The following is a 23,877-nucleotide window of genomic DNA, read 5'->3' as shown; positions in this document are numbered from 1 at the left end:
GATTTATGTTTTTATGCTTATTGTTACTCTGATCCTTTTCCGCCTTTGTATGAAACTGTTGCACAATAATTTCCCTCGGGATAAATAAAGCTTCTTGAATCTTGAATCTTGAATTGAAAAACGCTCTGGAAAGGACAACTGGCATGGCAATTTTAAAAAAGGGGTCCCTTGACCTCTGAGCTTAAGATATCTGAATGACAATGAGATCAAATAAACTTCAGAGTCCCAGCTTTCAGATGATGTACACCACTTCTTTCTGGTATCTACTGTTGACCTGCTATCTCCCCTTGAACGTCCTTTGTCCCCCACTCTCAACACTCCTAAAAAAAGGGGCGGCCATGGAAGGGGTCGATTGCATTGCACCCGGGATGCAGTGGTTTCAAAACCCCTAATTTTTTAAGTCTTGCACTTGCCTTGGTCTTGTGCCCTGTTGGACTCAGCTGCTGAGAACAGCTTAAGTTCTTCCTAGCTGCTGATTCGGGATCAGTTGTACAGAACGTTGCCTAAACTCTATCAGAAGATTGTTTATAGATCTGTCCTTATGCCTCAATCACCATATTACTAGTGGAGAGACAATATTGCCTATTATGGCCTTGAACAGACATTGATTTGCTCTGGACTCACTCTTAACTTGGTCTTGACTTTTGTTCTTGGACTTGACTCAACTGGACCTGGTCTTGGACTTGACTTGGACTCGATGAAGTTAGTCTTGACTACAGCCTTGCCTTCCACCACAGGTCTAAATATGCTTATTATTGATTGATATGAAGTATAGCCTAAATTAAACCTTAAAAGCACAAATACTATAAAAGAGGAGTTCTTTTTAATCTTGCTAGCTGCACCTTTAAAGCCAGAAAATTGATGTTGAAGAGTCGGATTCCTGCCAGGTAAAATATAGAAGATGTGAGCGTTTAACTGGGCTTATTGCCCACTTTTATCCCTGCACTTTACTTAACAATTCTTTTCATTATCCTCTACATTAAATATATTCCAAATAAGTATTTTGATAAAAAGTATTGTGCCATTAGTGGAAAGCCTCACAGCTGCTGCAAGTCTCTTTTCTGCAGGAAACACAGTGGAACAACAAGTTTTTCTTGGTTCTACAGTATGCTGTTGAGAGATGAGCTCCTGCCATGCAGATCAAAGAGCCTTTGTCTTTTGGCAAACGCTCGAGGACTTCACCCCGACAGTTTCACTCTGCGTCAATCAAATTCAGCCTGGGACATATCGTGAAGTAAATGCATGTCAGCTTAAAGGAGCCACCCCAAAACAAAATGTCCTTCCAGTAGGGAAAAAAAAGGAAACAGGAAGCACCACATTGCCAAAGGTCAAGGAGACAGTTATTTTGACATCTGCACATACAGTACAGCTATGCTTGAGATGTGTCACTAAAGGTGTTGTTAACCTTAACTGAATCATTTTGTAACTCAAATCAGTAATGCGAATGGATGTTTTATCACAAGTGTACTTTCAAACTAAGCTGACATTAGAGGAAATTGGCCTGGTACAAGTATATATAAAACTGATTTTCAGACCTTCACGGAACCGTCTGACTACCAAACTTGTGTAAGACTAAAAAATTAAAGTCCCTTAATAATCTACTGAGCTGTCAACTCAAGTTTTGATCTGATGGACCTACTGGTTTGTAAAAGCAGAACGAAGATTTCCGGCACAGTGACCCTGATAAAGGCCACAAGCTGAAATACCTTGACCTAAGTAACAATAAAGCTGTTCTGTATAATACAAGTGTTTCTGGAGTTTTACCTCTTTGTACGTAATGGTTTTGCCAGAGGCTCCATTGGTACATTCCTCATTAGATTCAAAATTGCTCTGTATTGAACTGACCTACAGTGCAGAGAAAACCGAATTTCACAGTAAGCTAAAGGGTGAAAACCCTTTCAATATAGCTCAAATTAATTAGTTAAAGTTGATTTGAGATTTGAGAAATGATAGTTTTCCGATATACAAAAACTTCAATAAATGATAACGCTCAAGATGACAGGGTTATGCTTCCGCCGAACATTTAGTGGTCAAAACCAGTTTTCACCGTGACACAGTGGAAATGTTAATCTGTACAATAGTCGATGCACCTTGACAGCGCGCCTTTTTGAAAAATGTTTAGAGAATTCCACCACATGATAAGTGCTGCCATGAGGGATTACTAGGATCAACAGATGTTGTGACCTATACTATAATCCACCCTGTCAGACTGTGTTTCTGGCCTCATGTGACCTGTCTGGCACTGTGTACTTCAGCAGGGTGTGTCACCCTCACCAGGGTGGCATGACCCTAGATGACAGGGAACCCAGCTGGATGACAGACGGACCGTTGGCAGGCCCCAGGTGCCTCAGCGAGCGACCACCAACTAACCAACCACGCAACATCAAACATATGCAAAAAAAGTAGACAAAACGAAGGCACAGACAAAACAAAAGCCAGACGTAATGAAAACAAAGAGCACTGTTGCCCTTTTCTCTGGCACACCGCTGTGCTTTTCAGCCTTTTTGTTGCCAGCCGCAGACTGAGAACACTGACACTGAGAGAGCATCGGCATTCTCTCACTTGGCAGCTAAAGCTTTCAAATGCAGCAGATTGAGAACAGGCACCGCCAGAAGGTGAGGCACCACGTGGCGATTGTGGGTTCACAATAGATGAGACGGAGCATTCGTGTCTGAAAGCTCCCTAGTATCCCTGCGGGGAGAAATCATCTCCACTGAGCAGGCATGTTTTCATGACACTGGATGCCTGGCTCACAGCAAACCTCATCTTCCTTTTCTTACACGGAGAACTTTAAATGCCCCAAAGAGAAAGAGGAACGATCATGTAAGACAACATTTGATACGGGCGAAGCTCTCAGCTGTTAGAAATGGGCCAGATGTCGCAAGGATGGGTTACAAGCTGCACAGTGCTGGTTCCTAGACAAAAACAAGGCTGAACCAGCACATAGCAAACCCATCAGGAACAAAAGCTGGCCTAATTTCAGCAAAGATAAGGGATCGAGCCCGGCTTGGCACAGAGACGGTGTGGGCCGCGCTCTTTCCTCCCAAACCACAATGGTTTCGGGATATCGGCCTAGAAAAACTGAGCTAAATGGACAGTTGTCTGAAATAGGTCAGTCAAAAGTCTTAATGGGATACACACAAACTCCTATACATATAAACACGCAAGCCATTCAAACAGCAGGCTTGAGTCAAGCATGCTACTCAGACAGAATAATGGTGGGATAGCTAGAGGGGTTGAGGGAAGGCCGGGTGGGTCATCTCAGAGTGTCACCATTTCCCCTCAACTGGCTTACCACTGAACACCAGGTTACTTTTAGGCTTTTATCTGTTGTGGCAAGGTTTTATAAAGTACAGTTTTTAACCTAAATTCCTAGTGAGTTTGTTCATTAGCTATGCCGGCTCGACTCGACTCCACTGCACAGCAGGGATGTGCTACTCTTTCCTGTTGCTTTTTTAGAAGATGGCAAACTTGAGGAGAGGCTGTATACCAATAGATAAACACATTTCATTTCCTATAAAAATCTTCACAGTAAAAGTCTGTTGTTTTGTTGTTTAAAGGCTTTTATTATGAAGCACCTAATTGAGGAAATTTTGTGTGGTTTTCATCAGCCTTCTCGTAACACTTTTAAAACGTCTTTGTCTTTTGCCTCCTACACAGACACAGATAAAACATTTGGTTCCAAACAATATATGAAAAAATAATATATACAATAAACCAAAAATATTAAAAAAGTAATACAATTAACACAAACTCCTATCAGTTAATCTGTAAAAACTAGTATGTGTTCTTAATTTTGTATGCCGGTCTTACAGCAACACGCGTTGTAAGCAGAATGGTAATGTAAAGGTTATTCTCAAATTATCTGTAATGTAAGGTATGTTTCTGGTGTAAAGTGGACGTACAGATATATCTGGATTGTTGGCTCGGTAGGTTTTGTATCTTGTTCCCTCTTCAGGTGGTAAGTTCTCCATCATCTCCCTACGGTCGCTCACAATATGATCTTGTTTCTGCATTATTTCAGACAAATGTCAATGCGTGACTTGGTTTCCTTTTCTCATCATTTCAAGAGCAAACTGCAAGGGTTCATCAAGGGGCCATACATAAAATATTAAGGATTGCAAGGGTCCGGTGAAGATATAACAGAAAGTTATGGTGAGGAAAAGAAAAGAATTGTAGATAGCTAGAGGGGTAACAAATGTTTAACTTCAGATAAATATAGAGAAAAAGTAGTGATCGAATGCAATTCACGATTGATGGGTAAATTAAATATTTATTTTAGTTAAACAGAGTATTTGAGTTCTGCTTGGCTGAATTTCAGCAGCCGCCTTATCTTTCACATTGTCACCAGATTCTTTGAGTTAGTAAAAGTATGCAATAACCCTTCTGACCTAATCCGCCTTGCAAAGGGAAGAACACATGGAACATGTTGACATTACATTAACCTATTAAAACCCAGCCGGCGGGTTAAGGGGTAGAGTTAGAAACAAAAACATTTTTTGAAGCCTAAGCTTAGAACAGAAGAAGGTCAAGAATGCATGTGTGAGGCTTCTTTTGAAAGGTAACATCTTCTCTTTTCTGAAATTTGCATGTTTAGAATATGGCTAATACACAACCTGAACTACATCAGTACTAACATGGCTCAAAACAGTTTTGGTCTCACCCTACACATACGCCCAGGGTGGGTTTCAACAGGCTAAGCAAAACGTTTAATTACCTTTAGTAATATACATGTGTGACAGTTACTTCAAAAAACTAAACCATGCTTGCTGCAAAATCGCTACATCTGCACCTCCGCTGAAGGAATTCAGATCCTTGGCATCGAAAACAGCGCAGGTTGATCCACCTGAGTCAGTTTTCAACAGCAGCGATTAAAAAGGTGGAGGGAATGAAAGTAATGGGATTAAAGACAGGCAGCTTTTTGCAAATGTGTGTCAAACCGGTAGAGAACACCTAACCACAAAATCTCCCTGACTTAAACACACGCATTAATCCTGGATTTACTGGAACGGGACGCTCTCACACTTGTATGTGCACAAAACTTACAAATATATCCTCAAACAGGGAGATGCACATAATCACTCACATGAAAAAATAAAGAAAGACGTGTCAAAACAAGCTATAAAGCCAAAGGGGAAACGTACGAACACACACACACACACACAGACACACAGACACTGACACACACACACATACACACACACACACAGACAGGGCTAGTGATTGACAGCTTGCATTAAAGTAAGGGCAGGCCCTGGCATGGCAGGAGGAGGGGTGACGGGAGGCAATTAGAAGCATTTTTTAGATGATGATAGCTGTGTACAAGCTACACAGTCTATTCATAGCAAGCAGATGAGCATAACAGAAAATGAAAATGGCTGGTCCATGTGTCCATGATACGGCCAGAGAGCAATGGAAGGGCAGAGCCCAGAGAGAGAGAGAGAGGCAGAAAGACATATAAAGGAGTGGCAATAATGTCTTACTCTGGCATGTAGGGATGTCGCAGTATCTCCAGTAGATCCCATCTTCATGATCTGCAATGTAGCACCACGGCTGAACATCCCCATCAGGATTCCTGCAGACACACAGGGGTGAACGTTATGTCCACACTATGTTGGTCAAATCTGATAATAAATCTTTTTCTCTCCATTTTGGCTTCAGGTTAATAGTTAGCCGAGTTTGTTTTGGGCCCAAAAGTTGAGTTTTTTAAAAACTTTCCCCAGAGTGGATACAACCAAAAAAACAAAAAAAGGCATGGGGCTTTCTATCATCTCTGTGAACGCTCATTTTGAATTTCAATACAACCAAACACACAGTACAAGTGTTACCTGTATGTAGGGCATTCATTTTGTACTAAAGGTCCTAATGAAAGGAGAAAATACTCACTTCTGCAAAAACGCTGTATCATGTGGTTATTTCATATCAACTATTCATTTATTGAATTAAGAATTGAATCAGAAAACATGCTCATGATATACAGTATATACAGTAGTATTGGCCATATCGCCCAGCATTACCTGTATGTATGAGGATTTTCCCACTTTAGTGCTGCAACAGTTAGTCGATACATTGTTCTTTTGATTAATCAGCAGCTATTTTCATGATCAAACAATATTTTTTAAAGGAAATAATGTGACAGGGCATCTCTGTGTAGCAGTAAAGGAACAGTTACATTCATAAGTTGTCATATCAATCAAATCCCTCTGACAATATATGTAATTGAGAACAACAAACTCATAGAATTGGCTGGATTTAAACTTTTCCATAAACATGATACAGCAAGGGACAGAGTTGTGGTTTAACCAGCCAAGACTCAGCAGATGAACATGGTTGTGCCTGTCCCGCATTTTGGCTGTGATGCTGTTTTTTTCTCTCCAAAAAGGTAATAAGGACGAGATTTAGCAGTTTTTTAAAATTGTTTTGGGGTGTCAGAGTGGACTGAGATCTTAACAAAAATATATAGAACTTATGTGGATGAACATCATGTTTACACTACATCTTCGTACTTGTCGGTCTCAGTGTAGAAGCAGAGGTGTGTCGGGGACAAAAGGGATGAAAAGACAGAGAAGATAGAGAAAGATAAAGTGGGAGAAGGAAGGGAAGACGGCAGAGATATGATGGCTAAATAACACAAAGACAAACTATCAACTTGAAAACCCCTGCTGCAGAGGGCTGAATACTCAATAATGTTTCAGGGGGAGATTATCTTGGATGCGTCAATCATCCCCAGTAGCAACCCCATTACGCTTGTTGGTTTAGCCTCTTTCTCTGCGTGCTGGAGGCTTGACCGAAGGCTCTTTGTTCTGGGGTCAGACTCAGACCTGAAAAAAACGGATGGGTAATGGGGCAAGGCTTTTGTCTGAGTACGCAGCCTCTTTTTAAATCTCATCAAGGCACTTTTAACCCATCATAATAAGGCTGACAGGCCCCTTTGGTGCTTTTGCTTTTTTCAGATTCACTGACAAAGCAATGAAGAAGTGGAATTCAAGATGGAGCTTTGTGCAGGCTCCGTATCTCCAGGGTGATCAGCGACTTTGTACATGATGACCCCTCATGGAAACTTCTAAATTGCTGATAAATGATATCAAAACAGCTAGTCTTGGTGCTGTTTCAACTCTTTAGGCTCTATTTCAGGATTAGTGTGAACTGTAAAAATACACACCCTGTCGACTCATAGAGCTCTCTAAGATGACATTGCTATTTTTTTCCTATTTGACTGTAATTGCTGGAGACCTTTTCTCTTCTCTTTTGACACACCTCATTGTAGCATCTCAAAAAAAGCCCTGGGGCGCTGCACTATCCCGTTTCACCTTTTGTGAGCAAAGTTGTGAAGGGCGTTTCCATTTCTTTTCTTCTCCTATCAAAAACACTATCCTGAGTTTCCTCCTCTCTTTTCACACTCAGAATGAGGTATTGACAAAGATGTTCTTTTTTGGGGTTGAACTCAAGTTAAAGTGCCTTAAAGCTTTTCACTCTTAATATCTGGCAAACGGTTATCTCTCTTTCTTGCGGCCTGTCCTCAGTAGGAATGTGAGTAAAGAGCTTGTCCAGTCACATTTTTAATTCATTCTTTTTTATTCTAACATTCTGCAATCCAAAGCAACCCAGATCTTCTCTCAACCTGACATTTCCCCATGTTCCCAGGAAACCAGCCTCATGTTCCAGTAAATTTCGACATCGTATCATGGGCCCAGATCTGTTTGTTGCTCAACCCAGAATGGAGGCAGACACCTGTTTGTTTAGCCTGAGGCTACCACTGAAATGAAATGGGCAAAAAAAACTGGATCCAACCATCAAAACATTGGATTATATAGCCTTTCTCTATTTCTCTCTCTCCTTCTCTTTTTCATCACTGTCAATGTGAAATAGGCCTTTTTGAAATAATAGTCCCCAAGAGCTCATCTACCGCCACTTATGTAATTTACTGCACTTTCTTAATCACTCCCTAAGGAGGCAAGCATGAATTACAACCATCAGCATAAAAAAAAAAAAACATCCTCAGTCGACCACCCATCCCCACCGGCATCTTTGATCAGTAAATGAGGTAGTGTGCCTCTTTAAGCTCTCTCTCTCTCTCCCAAACGTCTGGTGTTTCATCCCTTGTTTTCCAGACACACACCTGCACACACCCTTTTATCCAAACCATGGGAACATCGTCCGCAGGGCTACGGGGGAACAGGCCAGCCCACATGACAGAGAAACATTATCAATCATGCCCTGAGGTGCCAGTGTGTGTGTGTGTGTGTGTGTGTGTGTGTGTGTGTGTGTGTGTGTGTGTGTGTGTGTGTGTGTGTGTGTGTGTGTGTGTGTGTGTGTGTGTGTGTGTGTGTGTGTGTGTGTGTGTGTGTGTGTGTGTGTGTGAGGGGAGGGAGAGAGCAGACAGCGTCAGATTAGCCGAGGTGCCACAGTGTAGATAAGAGGAGAACCTCGATGGACGGAAATCCATTCGTTTAACCCGGCAGCACAGAGAAAGACTTCTGTCGTTGTGGTGACACTCTGATAAAAAAGTTGCTGCCAGTGTGGGTGTGTGTGTGTGTGTGTTTAGGGGGTAGGCGGTGGTGCATTCACATCGATGTACGTCAGAGATGTCCCTGCTTGGCTCTGAGTAGAAGAGCTTGTTGAAACACTCCGATATACCCAGAGGTAGATCACAGAAGATGTTTGGACACTTAATTGGCACAATTACGCTGATTGCCTCATTTTGCTCAGAGCGAGCCACACACTTTGCAATGGAGCCAATTATAGCCACATTTAATTTCACCTCACAGGCTCTACGGTCCTGCACTTGAAGGCAAGACTGGCTAACATGTGCACACAGAGGAAAACAGCTGTTCTTGGCTGGCTGCTGTTCAAAAGATTTTTCTTTGATAAACATTTTCCACGTACCTTAATCAGAAAAATTTACAATCACCTTGAAAATGTATATAAAAATTTCACTTACATCAGACTAAATGTGCTCATGCTGGGAATAACATGTTTGTAGTTGTTTTTCACGTGTTAAACTGTTTGGTTGAATTTGTAGACATGTAAAAAACAGATGAAAGCTAATTTTGCAGAAGTGAAAAGGGGAGAAACGTTGATTGGAAAGTGTTGGTGAAAGGCTTGTCTGGATTGGGATTTGAGGTCAACAGCAGATGAGAGTCTGGCAATTTACTGCCTGAGAGAAGACTCTTTAATTGACTTGGATGATTTAGCATTGAAACTGCTGCCTGCTGCTGTGCTGCATGAATGCATGTATTGAAGAAGAGGGCTTTGGTGGTTGTGGCGCAATATGTATAGTCTACTGTCTCTTGTTGTTCTCCCGCGGTCCGCTTGTGCAAAATATGACGTTGTGATGTCACAGTGTCATGTGCGGCTGGTAAACAGAACACTATGTTTCTTAACTCATTTCTTCTCCTTTCTTCTATCTATCCATGTTGTTCATTTTGGTTTTATTTGCCCAGGATTCAAGATGTTAGTTTTTTGAGAATTCCATTGAAAACTGTTGACATTGAGGTTTGATGATTATCCATGGTTTTATGTTAAGAGAAGATGATATTGACTTTGAGCACCACAAACAGAATAGGAGGAGCTATTTTGGGTCGATCTGGTTCCAGAAGTCAAATTTTTCCCATGGACAAAGTTACGCGACCCGGCACAAAAGATTAACAACAGTTGAAGAAAATATCTGGCTCTTTGGTGATGCAACAGATGAAAGCTAAAGATGATGCTGTTGGGGAAACTGATTTTGAATTTGCTACCGCTCTGATTGAATTATTTTCCAGAGCAAAAGCTGCTGAGGCTCATGGTATTTTAGTATTTAAAGCGGTCCTCCAAGTAAAACTGACATAAACAAAGCTTATCACCGGCGGTCATAGTTCTGAGAAATTCTCATAACACTGAGTATAGTGTAGAAAGTGTACCTCTCACTTCACAACTCTGTTAGGTGTTGGCAGAAATGTCAGAAAGTTCCAAAACACACTTTTGCAATTTAAGAGAACTAACTAATAAAAGACAAACGTACCAACATACAAAGTGTAGATTTTACTGCATGAAATTGGTTCCTACTCTGATTCTGAGATAATGCTGATAGCTGCTGCTTTAATGTCACACAGTATATCTTCTCATGGGACACTTCCATTAACTTCTTCAATTTAACGAAGCAGCACATTGGGATCGTAATATAGTCATACAAACGGTGGACAACTTGGCTGCATTTCGCCTGACCTCAGATTTGCACCTGACATCATGGAGTTTCAATTACAATCAACTTGGGGAACACTATTCACTCTGGCATTTCCATTATCTCATCTATGTAAGGGAAAAGCATTAGAAGCCATAGTGGACACTCATAAATTGTACAGTACACACACACACACACACACACACACACACACACACACACACACACACACACACACACACACACACACGCATACACACACACACACCTGCATATAAATAGCTAGGAAATGACCAAGCTATTCAACCACCCACTGAACCTTCATGCATTTTGCACCTTCATACTAATGCACCAGACAGTCCAATATCAGCCTATATGAACAATAAACAAAATATAAATCAGGGGGTTTTGTGATTATCTCCTTATGAATGTCGTGAAGTATTCCGAGAAGGTCAAAAACGTACTTAAAAAGTGAAAAAAAAGAATCTTGTTTAAGTGTAAAATTGCGGGATGACTGCAAAGCAACGTCCGACTCAAGAGCGGGATCACTTACTCCCACTCAACAATATGATAATGAATCCTGAACTGAACCACTGCTCATGATAAGTTGCGTGATATTCACTGTTGAAATGAGTCTCGCTAAGTCTCAGCTTAGACACGAGAGCTGTTGTCCTTTTCCTGAGGCTTTGTGCTCCTTTCTTTGCAGGAGAACAATGTGACATTTCCCGTCTGCCCAGTTTCTCCCTCAATTCCACTCTGGAGTTTTTTTTATAGCAGGCTATAAAGATGAAATGTGGGGGCTGTTAGGGCTCTTTCTCCAGCACCACTGTGGTGCCCTCTCCACTAAGTCACCACTGGGAAAATGCCAGTGATGGGACAAGAAGTGAGTTTGTAATCCTGTATTTCTCTGCTTCACAACATCTGATACGTGCTTAGAGCCGTGTGTAAGCTAAGACATGCAGCCTCACATTATCCACCTGTGCCTTGGCCTCAGCTCTCATCTCATAAAACCCCATTTGGCCTCAGGGTCAGGCATGCCAAAACTACACCTGGCTCTCCTTTTTTTTACCCTTCATTCTTGCTTTACTCCCCCTTTTGTCGAAGAATTACCACCTATTGTAAGTGTTCAAATGTCCAAAAAAAACCTGGCAGCCTCACATGAAAGACAGACAGAGCTCGGGCAGGACGATGAGAAGGAGTTTGAAGGTCAAACAAATGTGGGAAACAAAATTTGAATTGCAAGATGCACCTCATTTAAATAAGAAGATTTGCAATTCAAATTAAGCAACAAGACGCCTCACTTTCTGCGTTAAAACAAATCAACACATCCTGCTTTGTTTGCGGTGGGATAACCCCTTTCCTCCAAAGGGAGGTTGCATGCTGCGTGCACACGCACTAACACACACGGGGGTGGACGCATGCACAAATACTTGACCCTGTGCAGACATGCCATAAATGCCATGCCTCGTCTTTTCACAATGAAGTGGCCACTTTGGTTCCCAATAGCCCTGCTGATGCGTGACTCTTTACAAGGAGGATGTCTGAGAGGGACTGAGAGTAGTTGTAGCTTCAGCCCTGAGTGACAGAAATCCCTCTGTCAGGAAAAACAAAGCTATGAGCTGTCAGTTGATTTGAAAAAGCTGCTAACTGAATCAGTGGCCAAAGAAACAGCTAAATCCAAGCCATGGAGATATCCATTTTGGATCGATTGTTGGGCATAATACGCTCCTAAAGTGCAGGAAAAGCCTTCCTCATTCCTCTGTATATGTCCCACTCATAGATCTTCCAAATTCCCATCCAGTTCAAGTAAAAAACAAATCCATCCTGCACCACTTCAAAGCATTGCTGTGTTATGAGTTTACAACCATGACTTAGAGAGATGTTTCAGAGGCTTTGGGCTGAGGCGGAGGGGGGGTTCTGTTTCTTACGGTTTGGCGATCTGAGCCAAGCCACTGTTCTGGACGTCTCGGTGAATTTGAACTGAAGTGGCTTCCTGCAAATACACAAGTCTGACACTTGCACATACAATGCTGACAGTCGTTGTTGGAGTGTGACTGACGGAGAGAAAGGGTTTTCTAGTCACCCAAAGCCACAGTGTCCTTTCACATCCCAGGGATGAGGGATGGAGATTTGCTTACACAAACTCATCAAGCGTGTTTGTGTCCTTGTGATGACAAGGCTAAACGTTCTGTTTGGGTACCACTAAATAAAATATTCAGTGGTGAATGTCTGAGCAGGTCCCTTGGTATCAAACCCTGCAAAAATGACTTGGTTCTAAATTATTCACAAAGTTTAATGCTTTGTCTAGGAAGTTCAAAGCTTTGTCAAATATCAGTATCCATCTGAGTTTTTTTAAAGTGCTACTCAAAGCCTTTTTATAACAATAACATCTAACATAATTGTCATAACTGTTGAAAAGATGGTCAGCCTTGGGCTTCTTAGGATATTGTGGTTGATCTGATGGTTTTCTAGCACAAAAGGAGATTACTTTACAATAAAAAAAACAAGAGGGAGCGATTATTCTTCCAGTGCAGAGAGGGCTAAAGCTTACTTTAAATACTGCGTGGTGAAATGAGTGACCAGTTTACAGAATAATGTCTCATTAAACTTTTACCATTACCTGCTCTGATCTGTAGCCTCTGTAAAACAAATAGACCTGGAGCAACAGCAGGTTTGGTCTTCATTTCAGAATCTACAATATTTATGACAAAGGGACAAGCTAGACAGTCGAATGTGCTTATTGTAATCATATGAACACAGTCTAATCAGTTAATAATAAATACAGCGGATGTCTTAAACGCTTCATGTCTTTTTCTCTAACCTGTTGCTGTTTCCTTGTGAAATACTAGATAGCTGTACCTCTAAAGCTTCCAAAAAGTTGGCCCCACTTTACATTAAGGGGTCACAAGTAGAGATTGATTTAGTCTGTGCGACGTCACCCATAGGTTTCGGAAGAGCCAAAATAAGGTTTAAAGTGGGTGGTCCCAGCTTTCGCCATCTTGGCCATGCCTGACACCGCCTAACTCCCAGGAAACCCAAAAATGGGCAAAGAGGTGGAGCGTGAATGGAGCTGAGGCGGGCCGAATGGAGCCTACAGTCTCCTGTGATGGCACCCACTTTAAGTCTCAATATAATTTAAACTGGTGAGATATATAAAAATTCACCCCCTGCACAGTTGTCATGAAGATGGAGATGATCTATGAAGACCAAAAAATGTTTATACCAGGCTGTAAATATGTTTATTTGTGCTATAAAGTTGAGAATTTTAAGATGGGGCTCTCTTGCTTTTGGAGCCAGCCTCAAGTTCTTGTTTCGAGAATTGATGTTTTCTGTTTTGGCTTCATTTTTCCGCCCCACGGGTTACCACTTGGCCAAAAAGATTAAACCTATAGACAGTGTTGTGCTGTCCCCCAACTCTGCGTTCCAATATTCAATCCCATAAATTGCTATATAGTAAAAACCTATTGTACGGTACCATATTATCTAAAATTAAAACCCAGTAAACAGTTGGTTTGCTAACTTCTTTCATCATTATCTTTAACAACCCCTTTCAGTAAAGTTCCAGATCAAGAAAAGGGAGTTACCTGCAGTAGTTGTGGCTCCCCAGGCCGCCCTCTCCATTGGGGTATTTGAGGGTGTTGTAAGGGTGCTGAAAGGTCTCATTCCAGAAGAGGCAGGGTTTACCACCATGCAGGCTGGTCTGGTTCTGGAAACCCCTGTAGTCCTCTCCGTTGGCAGTGTAGCACTCTGAAAAGAGAGAAATGAGATGGAGAAAGTGAGAGAAATCATTGATGTCTCCAGTAAGAGATTAGAAGTCTGTTAAGATGGAAATCAAAAGCTTGGCGAGAGCTTTTAAAAACGAAAGGCAGACACATGTGTGATCTACTTTATTGAGAATCTGGATTAAATGAAATACTCTCGTGCTATTAAAATGTTTTTTATGTGTTGACCAGAGATGATAAGTTTAGAATAATTGTATTCTTTACCACTGTCACATTCATTTCAGCTCGGGCCAAACGTGACAAAGAGAGATCAATCACGGCATTGTTTTAATTAATGTCAACGCAGGAGCGTAGGGAATAAAAAGGGCCCACAGATATAAAACAAAAGCAAACATGCCTCCAATTTCCAGGAAAGTGTATGACAACCATATGGCCAAGTCAGAGAGAAAGAGAGAGAGAGAGAGAGTGAGAGTGAGAAAAAGAGCAAGAGAGCTGGTTTCCCAAAGCAAAACAATGGCTGGTGGAAGGCTTTTCTTCCCTGAAAGAGGGAATTCAAATAAACAACGTCTGATGGGAGCATGACAAGCCATCAGCATTCATCACTCTCAGCCTCGGGGGGTCTCCCGTCAAGAGAGTTTTAACAGCCACAACTGAATTCCTCTTTTGATTGCATTACTATGGAAAATATTAATTTAATATGTGACTGTTATGATTACTCATACCGCAGGTGCTCATTATTGCAACGACTGTTGACAGAGCAGGATACCCTGTCGGTGTAAACAGTAAGAATAATAATAATCCTCTCCCTGTCTATATATATCATTAAGTTGCAAAGAGTAGATGCAAATGAATCCACAAGGGCAACAGTTTGTAGTTCTGATATACAGCACATGGATTAACACTTTCAAGTGTTGACTTAACTGCTTCTCAGAATGTCAAGCGAGAGCACACGGAAGTATCACATTCACATCACGCCTGTCAATCAAACATTAATAAGAACAAAACAATGCTCGCTTGTTTGGCTCGTCTCCATGGGCTCTTGTTGCTATGTACGCGGTTAGCCTATGGCCGGCCCCTTTCATCAAGTCAAGCTGTCTCGGCTGAGTATGAGCTAATGCATTGCAATATGACAGTCATTACACCCCTTGGTGAGCCAGCTGTGCTCCACGGCTCTTTTTCATTCTCCTTTGAGTCAAAGGTTTCCCAACTTCCTCTCTCTCTCTATCAGTTCTCCTCCCTCACCATCCCCTACTCTTTTCTCCTCTCCCGCTTTTGCTTTTTCTGTCATCCCCTTTTTCTCATGTACAGAGATTTCTTTGGGGATCACTTAGCCTCACAGCTTTGTAATGCATCTCCTGTCATCTCTTGCCAGGTCCATCATTACATGGCAACCTCTGGATGCCATTTCACAGTTCTAGAGGAGCTACGCTGCATTAATAATTACTGTTAAAAGACGTAAAAAGGGTTTACTCCTTTATTTGTGAGAGATAAATAAACTCCCAAATCAAATGTTGATTATAAGACAATATTACGTAGAATTGAAGGGCCTAAACAGAAAAAGAAATGTTGTGAAAGTTTTATGTGTTTAGTAATTAGCATCCCATACTTTCTACCATGCTTTGCAATATTTACAGCAGTTAGCTTGCACGCAAACACGCATTCCAGCCTCTCGCATCCACCACAAAAGTACTGCTCACACTTAATTTTAGAGTAAATCAAAGGCCCCGGCTGTTCTCAGTGTGTCAGCCAAAGTTGCGTTTAATTAAAGTTGTTTCGAATGTGTTGTTCAGTCAAGCTCGTCAGCCATCCATCGTCTGGCTGACAGGAGTTCAACAGCAGCAAGGAGGTGCAGGGTGTCAGGTTCCTGTAATCATGATGCCGCTCCATTGTCTGTAAATGGCTCTCCTCTCTCTTAGCAAATTAATGGCAACCCTTCATACAAAGATATCAACCACCGGATTGTAAATCATGACTCCATAAAATTGGAAAAACAGCTTAATGGGGCTACAACAGGGGTCATGCTCCTGTTACCCTTACATGAGGGAGCGATGAGAGTGATGGGGGACACAAGTTATCCTCTGGCTGACACCCAGAGGACAGGACAGGCATTTTAAAAAAATGCATATTTGGGAGGTCTTAACTATTGCATGTGCGAAGGAAGTAGATGATCACCATGGAGCAGCGTTTAGAAGACTATGGACATAAAGGGCATGGACGGATTTTGATACAACGGGCTCTGAGCACAGACATGTAAGAGGTCCCCCCACTTTGTCTAGGTAGGAACAAGACACCCAAATTCAAAGAGTCTACTTTTAGTTGTTTTGTAGTCATTTTGTTTCTCTCTGTGGTCATTGTGCACTAATTTTTAGACGGTTTTCTATGTGGTACTTATGTTTCTCTTTGTGGTAATTTAATGTCCATTTATAGTTGTTTTGTGTGTCTTTGTAATCTCTATTTTTAGACATCTTGCATTTTTTATGTGGTGGTTTTGCATCGTTTTTTAGACATTTTATGTTTTTCGTTGTTTTGTTTCTCTCTGTGGTCATTTTACATCTATTTTGAATCGTTCTGCTTGTCTTTGTTGTAATTTTTTGTCTCTGTGGTCGTTTTGTTTGTATTAGAAATTTTTTGGCTCCTTTGGGTGATTTTTGGTTGTTTTGTGTATACTGGTGGTCATTTAGCATTTCATTGTGATCATTTTGGGGGTTTTTCAGCAGCATTTTATGAGTCAGGGCCCCTACAGTCACTTTATTGGCCCCTGGGCCTGTGCCTGGTAGGCCCGCTCAGTAATCCATCCATGATAAGGGGTGTTCTTTATACCAACATTAGTGTCTGCAGCCCTGCTATAGTTCGAGAATGATACCATATGGATTTGCATTGTATAATCTGATATGATATATACAGTACTAATTTGGGAAGACAGGAATGAGATGATGAATTTTCATTGCATTTACATTTTTTTGGATGCCGGCAGCCATGGCAACAGAAAGGAGAAGGAAACACTGCCATTGAGAGTTTGGCAGCGGTACAAGCACAATCATGAATCACCGCTCCCCAAAAGCAATCACGACCGTTGCTGCCCCAGTCAGAGAGGATAACATCAGGCAGGGACAGGGCAGCTGACTGCATCCCGAATGAGCTCACGTCCTTCAAATATCTTCTCCTCGAAAAGAGCGGGTATTAAAACGACTGAACTTGGCTGGCCGTGGCGCTGCTCAACACACTGTATCAAAAAGAAATATCCAAATGACTTTGTAAATGTCTCCTCTCCTCCTTCAGGAAACTTTACTCTGGAGTTTACTCGTGTGCACATGGTCCGCTTGGAACAAGCTGCTGCTGGCAATCATCCCGCCGTGCTGCAGCCAAGTTAGCTTTCCAGGACGTGATGGTAAATGTGGCAGATTTTTGCCATCAGGAGGGAGATGGGGAGAGGGGTGTTCCAGGTGGTTTCAAGGCACCAATTGCTTGTGGTGGGAATGGGAAGTAGCGGCTCTGCAAGGACTCAGAGATAAGTGAGGCCATCGTTCAAGATCAATGGTCCATTTAGGAGCCCTGCGGGTGGCCACACATCTATCAAGCTAAAGAGAAAGGGACAATTTTACTTTGGAGTTGTGTGGATATGAGTGTTTTATCCTTGTCCTGGAGGAAATGAAGAGCTCATCTGCTGATTGGGCCGTGAGCACTCCAGGCCCACTCCCCCTCCAGACACAGCCAGCCCACATCTCACACCCCTTTCCTTGTCACCAAGCAACTGTTGCGCTCTCGTCACATGGGCCCGGGCTTTCTTGTGGTTTCATCATAGACCGTGATGGGAAACAGAACCACCACCGCATGAAAGACAGAGAGAAGGGGGGGGGGAAGCCTCCTATAAAACACATCTACAAATAGAAAAAGTCCGGGAAAGGGAAGAGGAGGACTCGCCCTTGACCAAGCCCTGTGCTCACAGAATACTGCACCACCCCGGCGACAAGAGGAAAAAAAGAGAAAAACAGAGAATCGCTGAGAGAGCTAATCGCCCTGTTATTATATTGGTTGGGATTTGTGGCTAATGACTACCACATTGCAACTTCAAATGCACTTGATGCTCTAAGAAAAGACAGGGAGGGGAGAGAAAGAGAAAGAGTATGGGGCTTTGGTCACGTGATCTAAGGAACACAAACAAACAAGCTTACAAACAAATGGTTTCTCTGAGCCGCGAGGCCAGGTCACACAAGAGCACTTATTTGTTGTGTTTGCTACGAGGGATGAAAAGCAGCGATAATTACAGGAGACTGCTTCCTCACTGAGGGCTGACATAAAGAGCTTCCTTCCATCTTTATTATATGCTTCAAGCTCTGAGGACAGCAAAACAGGCTTAGTGCATGAGCAAGATTTCTACTATTATAAAATTACACAGAATGATTCTGTGATACATGCGTGTACAGTATTATTCACAAAAAAAAAGAAAAAATCACACAGCAGAAAACTGGAGTCCGCACACTGAGGATTCAAGAGAGCTTCCAAAGTCTACAAAACAAAGATGACAGAAACAGCAGATTATTAATGCACAACCTGCCACAATGTTTCTCCTCTGCTGTGTCCTGGTAGCCATTACTGCTGTGGGACTCATTAATGTCAGTGTAGTAAGAACAGAGGCCAGGGCCAGGCCAAACCAGGCCAGATGTAGCGGGTTACAGATTTCTTTTCTAGGGGGACACAGCTGGCTGCAACACAAATCTGGTTCCCCTTTTCCCCCCAGCAGCATCCATTTCCACATCAAAACCACATCAGACTTCAGAGGTTTGCAGGAAGACTGCTTCACATTTATTATCCAGGTTTCACAGATAGTCACAGATTCAGTGAGGCTTTTTTAATGAAGTTGGATGTTACTGGGAAGAAGTCGGTGATTTCTCAGAGGGGGAGAACTGCAGTTAATGGTCCACGCCTCCTTCTCCTCTCCTGTAAGAGTTTTTTTTTTTAAAGTGCCCTCATGCAAGAGGGTCAATGAAAGTAGAAAAAAAGCAGCGGTGCCTCCCAAATGATGAGAACAGATGCCTCACACTAGTTAAATCAGCAGACAATGACTCCTCAATTGGATTTTACAGTCCTTCTTTTCATTCCATGCTTTTGTCATAGGTTGTAGCCCCAGATAACCAGGCCATAAACCAAGACCTCATTCACTCCCAAAATAGCCTCCATCACCACCATTCTTCCTCTGCAAAAACCCTCCGCTCCACCACCTCCTGAGTTCACTACCACAGTAGCCACAGACCCACAGGACTCCCTGCCAAAGTTGCTGGGTAGCACCTATAAAACATGGCCCCATCTCGTTCTAGCGCGGCCCCTATTATTTAGCTCTGTAATGGAAAGAAGTCTAATCTGCTGGAGCCCGTGGTGGGCTAAACATGCTGCCAAAAAAACCTCTGTTTGAAGTCGCTTGTCACAAAAATGGAAAGCAAAAAAGATTGGTTTTTTTTTTTGGCACAAGCTGCTCTCTGGCCCTAAAGTTAAGTGTTATGTCTCGAGGGGTTTTAAAAAAAATCAATCAGCAAATATACCAAATCAGATAAGACATCCACCTTTGTAGGATTTCCCATAGTGGCAGGGATGATCTCTGACAGAACACAGTACAGATGAACCAAAGGGTGGTTTTGGCTCTGTGAGTGGACCAGGATGGAACAAGGCGGGACGATTCTGAGTTTTACTTGGCAGGGTTTCAGGGAGTGACTGATGGGCTGCAGACTCTGACAATGACGTAAAGGACATTCAGGGACTTGCTGAAACCCTGGGGAAAAAAAGCTGCTGGCAAAATGTCGACATCAGAGACCCGCTAGCCTACCTGACATGAGGGCGGATAAGGTGTCGTGTTCAATTACCTCCCTCTGGCACCTCCTAACCGTTTCCTCAAGTCAGATCCTGCATCTGCCAAAACAGAGGCCATCTCTCCAAACATGATTAAAAGCTTCTTCACCTCTAATTTCTGTAGTTTCTTACGCGCTGACACATCCACACAATCACACACCTCTCAATACAATAAGAAGACTAACAAACAGAAGGGAAATCTCCTGCATACTCAACACATGCCACTGAACCTGCTCTAAACCAACTCTGACACCAGAGTAAACAAGACTTGTGCAGCCAGGAGAAAGCGGGGACTATAAGTGAGGGAGGGAGGGAGCAGAGATAGAGAAGCCAAGACGGGCTGAGGGTGTTCGGTTCAGAGCTTTCAAAGGTGCACAATTAGTGTGTCTGGGATCGATCCATCTTAAATTAAACCAAACTGCAAATTAGAGCGAGTGCAGAGTGCATTTAGACTGGAGGAAGGATTGTGAAAAACAGAGCGATGGCAGGGGGAGCAAAATCAAAGCAGAAAAGAAAGAAGGGAGGAAAACAGACAGGCAAACACAGAGTGAGTCAGGGCGGGACAAAGAGTTTTTTTATGATCCCGCAGATTGTTAACCCAGGCTCTAATTTTCGCCTTCTTGTGCATAGCACCAATGAAGTGAACAGTGGGTTTATTTCGCATTTCCCCATGTTATAGACAAGGCTGACAAAGAGCAAGCTTGTAAAATTAACAGCAAACACAGAGTTAGAGTCTCCAACGTTAGTGTGAAGGTACAAATGTCATTCCAGAGGAGCTCTGTGGCGCAGCTGCGTGCTGAGGCCATTTACCAGCAAACAAGCAACTGATGCAGGGCTTAAGGCAGAGAAAATATGGCTTTCTAATGCGTGTCTTCTGTGAAGAAAATAACACAACCCCATATGGGTTTTTCATCACATGCAGCCTTTGATAACCAGAGGATCTACGGCTTGTGATACAAGTCATGATGGCTCAATGTTGCTAATGGCTGTGCTTACCTTGCATGGGGGTGTTTTAAGCTTGTTCGCTTCTTTTTTTTTTCTTCTGTTATGTTAGGTAAATTGATCCATCAGTCAACTTGCACTGTCAGATGCCCTGATAAACATATGCAGTGACAAAACATGCATTAGTCTGCACTCCTACCCATACCCACATCATTCCAGCTCTTTTTTTTCTCCTTATCCCCCCGCCTGATGCACTTACAGTGAGAATGAAAGGGAGCAATTTTCATCAGTGGAGCAGCCGCAGTATTTTAAGATGGATCCGATGTGGAGGGAAAGGAGGACACACACACACACACACACACATACACATAAACATGCACACAGGCTCCTTTGTTCCCTCAGTGGTAGGGCCAGTGTCATTGTGGTGATGCCATTATCACCCCCTCATCACTGTACTGTAGATATCGCCCACTGTGTGTGTGTGTGTGTGTGTGTGTGTGTGTGTGTGTGTGTGTGTGTGTGTGTGTGTGTGTGTGTGTGTGTGTGTGTGTGTGTGTGTGTGTGTGTGTGTGAGTGCGTGTGTGTGTGTGTGTGTGTGTTTGAACGCACGTCTGTCAATTCCCTAACTCCTTTCCTCTCAAAGGCAGTAATCAATTTGCGGTAACATTATGTAAGCTGTGCAGCCAGTTTGGCTTCGGCTGGCCTCCTGTCTACTCTCCCGGAGGATGATTTCCACGTTGTTCCAATGATAACATTTTGATTCATATGTAGTTAGTGATGGACATAAGACCCATATGTCATCTCTTTGCCTCAAAGAAAGGTGAACCTTGAAAGAAAAAAGGGTTGTCGCTAAACACACCTGTTTTCGATCGTCCTGTTTGTGCTCAGGTTAGCTGCTATCTGAGGAATGTAAATTATATGTGGTTTGTGCTGGAGCTCTGTCAGTACTGTTGCCCCCCACCCCCAACATCACACACACACACACACACACACACACACACACACACACACACACACACACACACACACACACACACACTTCCTCTGTCTCTTCTTTCCTGAGGTCCTGAGTGAATACAGGGTTGCAGGGAAGATGAGGTCTGACTTGGATAAATAAAGGCCTCAGGTCAAGGGGAGGGAGCGATGTGACCTGCCCCACTAATGCAAACAACAAAAATTGCACCAGATCAAAAGCTCGGCTCCTTTTCCTGTTTATTCTTAACAGACATCCTTTTTAAAACAGAATGAAGCCTGAGTGAATCCTAACAGGACTCTAGGCATTAGGAGCTGAAGCTATTGTTAAGCAGCGGAAAAGATTTAAAGGATCTGACAATACAAGGAACTTTACACGTGACAGTTTTTTTTGTTTTCCCCCATGTTCACGTTCATGCTGGTGTTGTCTTTAGAATTGCAGTGGCACGATAATAACTTTAAAAGACTATCCAACTTTCTCATTTCCTCTTTACTGTTGTTTGGAAGAGGGTTTTAGATTTTCAGTCCCAGTTTTGATTAGTTATTTCCTGTTTTGGAGATTCCCTGCCAACTGTTATGCATGATGACACCAAAATATAATTTGGGGGATAAGAAACTGTGGCATTTCATCTAGGGAAGAAGCTGCAACCATTACCAAACTATAGTTTGCTTTAAAAACGAATTGATTATCAAAATTGTTGTTGTTGTTGTATTTGTCTACTGTGGTTTTTACCCCTTAACGTCTAGAGCCTCGTTTCCACCGAGTGGTTGGGTTCAGTTTAGTTCAGTTCAGTTTGTTACACATTACTCCATTCATTCCGTTCTTTCATTACCCCTCTGTTAATGTACCTAGCACACTGACCCAATACTAAAAGGTGGAGCTAGAAACACTGAAGTCTGTGATTGATGCAGATGTTCCTCTGCATCCTCAGTGCAGAGGAAATACAGCAAGAGCTGGATGGAAGAGTGAGGATGAAAAGGTTTATCAGCTCATTTCTCAGCGCGTGGCTGTCTACAGCTCTAACCATCAGGTAATAACCCTGCCTACATGTAAGAGGACCGTCTGCGGTGAAAACACAAAACAGATCTAGTGTGTAGGTCTGTATGGGTTACACACAGTTCTTAAGGAACTATTCCAAAAATGTTTGCTTCTGTTTTATTGCTGTAGGAATTGACAAAACCTAAATTACACCTCACTCAATCCATCAATATGTCTGGATATTCACCAGAGTCCGACCACCAAGGCTAAGTGTCATGTCGGCCTGGAAATCTTGAGCTTTAAAGACAGCTTTGAAGTCCAATGGAACAACATGGTTACTGGAAATTAGTAATGATGAACTAATGTGTGTGAGGCTTTGAGATTAAATACAACTACAGCAGACCAATGGTTTCATTCACCCTTTGGGCAGTGCAGAGAATTATATGGACGGGAGGAACATCAAAAGAACAGTAAAGGATGCATATTGAATACTGTGGTTTAATCAACTTTTACTTCTTGTTTGCAGTGGTGGAGGAAACAGGCCCAATGTGTGGAACACAAACAAGCTCCCATCTGCATCCAATGAATCTCCAGCGAGCTCGTTTGGAGAGTGGCAAACACATGAGAATAAAGGCACCAGCGTCATATTTGTGTTGTCTAACTTTGTAAGCTAAAGATGGAGGCATTGGTCTGTTCTCTCAGCACTATGGTGAAAATCTCCTTTGCTTCAAGACAATTTGTCTCTCGCTAAACGGAATCGCCTTATGTTGGCTATGTTATTGGCTAGAACAATCCATGATCATTATTATTATAAGTGCAATTTGTGGACTGTACTTCATGTTATCTCCCAACATGTTTAAGTCTTTCTTTTTTAATGATCTTGTCAGACTGACCTGAGCATGAACAAAGCACACATTTCCACTGTATCAAATCACCAGAGGTTGTCAGAGAAACGCACAACAGAGTGCACTTCCAAGGACACAATAACGACAGCACAATAGGTTGCTGCAGAGGGGACCTCAGCACTCAACATTCAGACCCCTTTAACCAGTCACGTCTCTAGTTCCTGATCTTGATTGTGAAAGCGATCCTTTTTCACAGTGGTTTGTGCGGCTGTGGGAAGAGCAGCAGTACTGGGAACCAGATGGCTCTGGCAAAAGACAGGGGCATCCCACTGGCCTCCCTGAGAACGGGATCCATTACGAAGGATCCATTGAGGGCCAGCAGATTCTGTTTCATGTCATCGGCCGAGTGTGACC

General features: G+C 42.6%; 1 protein-coding gene across 3 annotated transcripts in view; it reads right to left on the bottom strand.

Annotated features, from left to right (window-relative positions):
* Positions 1-23,877, bottom strand: part of kremen1 (kringle containing transmembrane protein 1) — a 92,750-nt gene that overhangs the window by 33,749 nt on the left and 35,124 nt on the right. For all 3 annotated transcript variants that reach the window (XM_083912220.1, XM_083912219.1, XM_083912221.1), the window contains 2 exons: positions 13,747-13,909; positions 5,484-5,575 (listed from right to left, as the gene is read on the bottom strand). In XM_083912220.1, coding sequence (XP_083768346.1) covers positions 5,484-5,575; positions 13,747-13,909 — 255 coding nt within the window. The remainder of the gene's footprint in view (positions 1-5,483; positions 5,576-13,746; positions 13,910-23,877) is intronic.

Source organism: Echiichthys vipera (genome assembly GCF_963691815.1).
Source record: "Echiichthys vipera genome assembly, chromosome: 4".
Classification (NCBI taxonomy): domain Eukaryota; kingdom Metazoa; phylum Chordata; class Actinopteri; order Perciformes; family Trachinidae; genus Echiichthys; species Echiichthys vipera.
The sequence above is the reverse complement of the archived record's forward strand: the minus strand, read 5'-3'. Positions and strand labels throughout refer to the sequence as shown.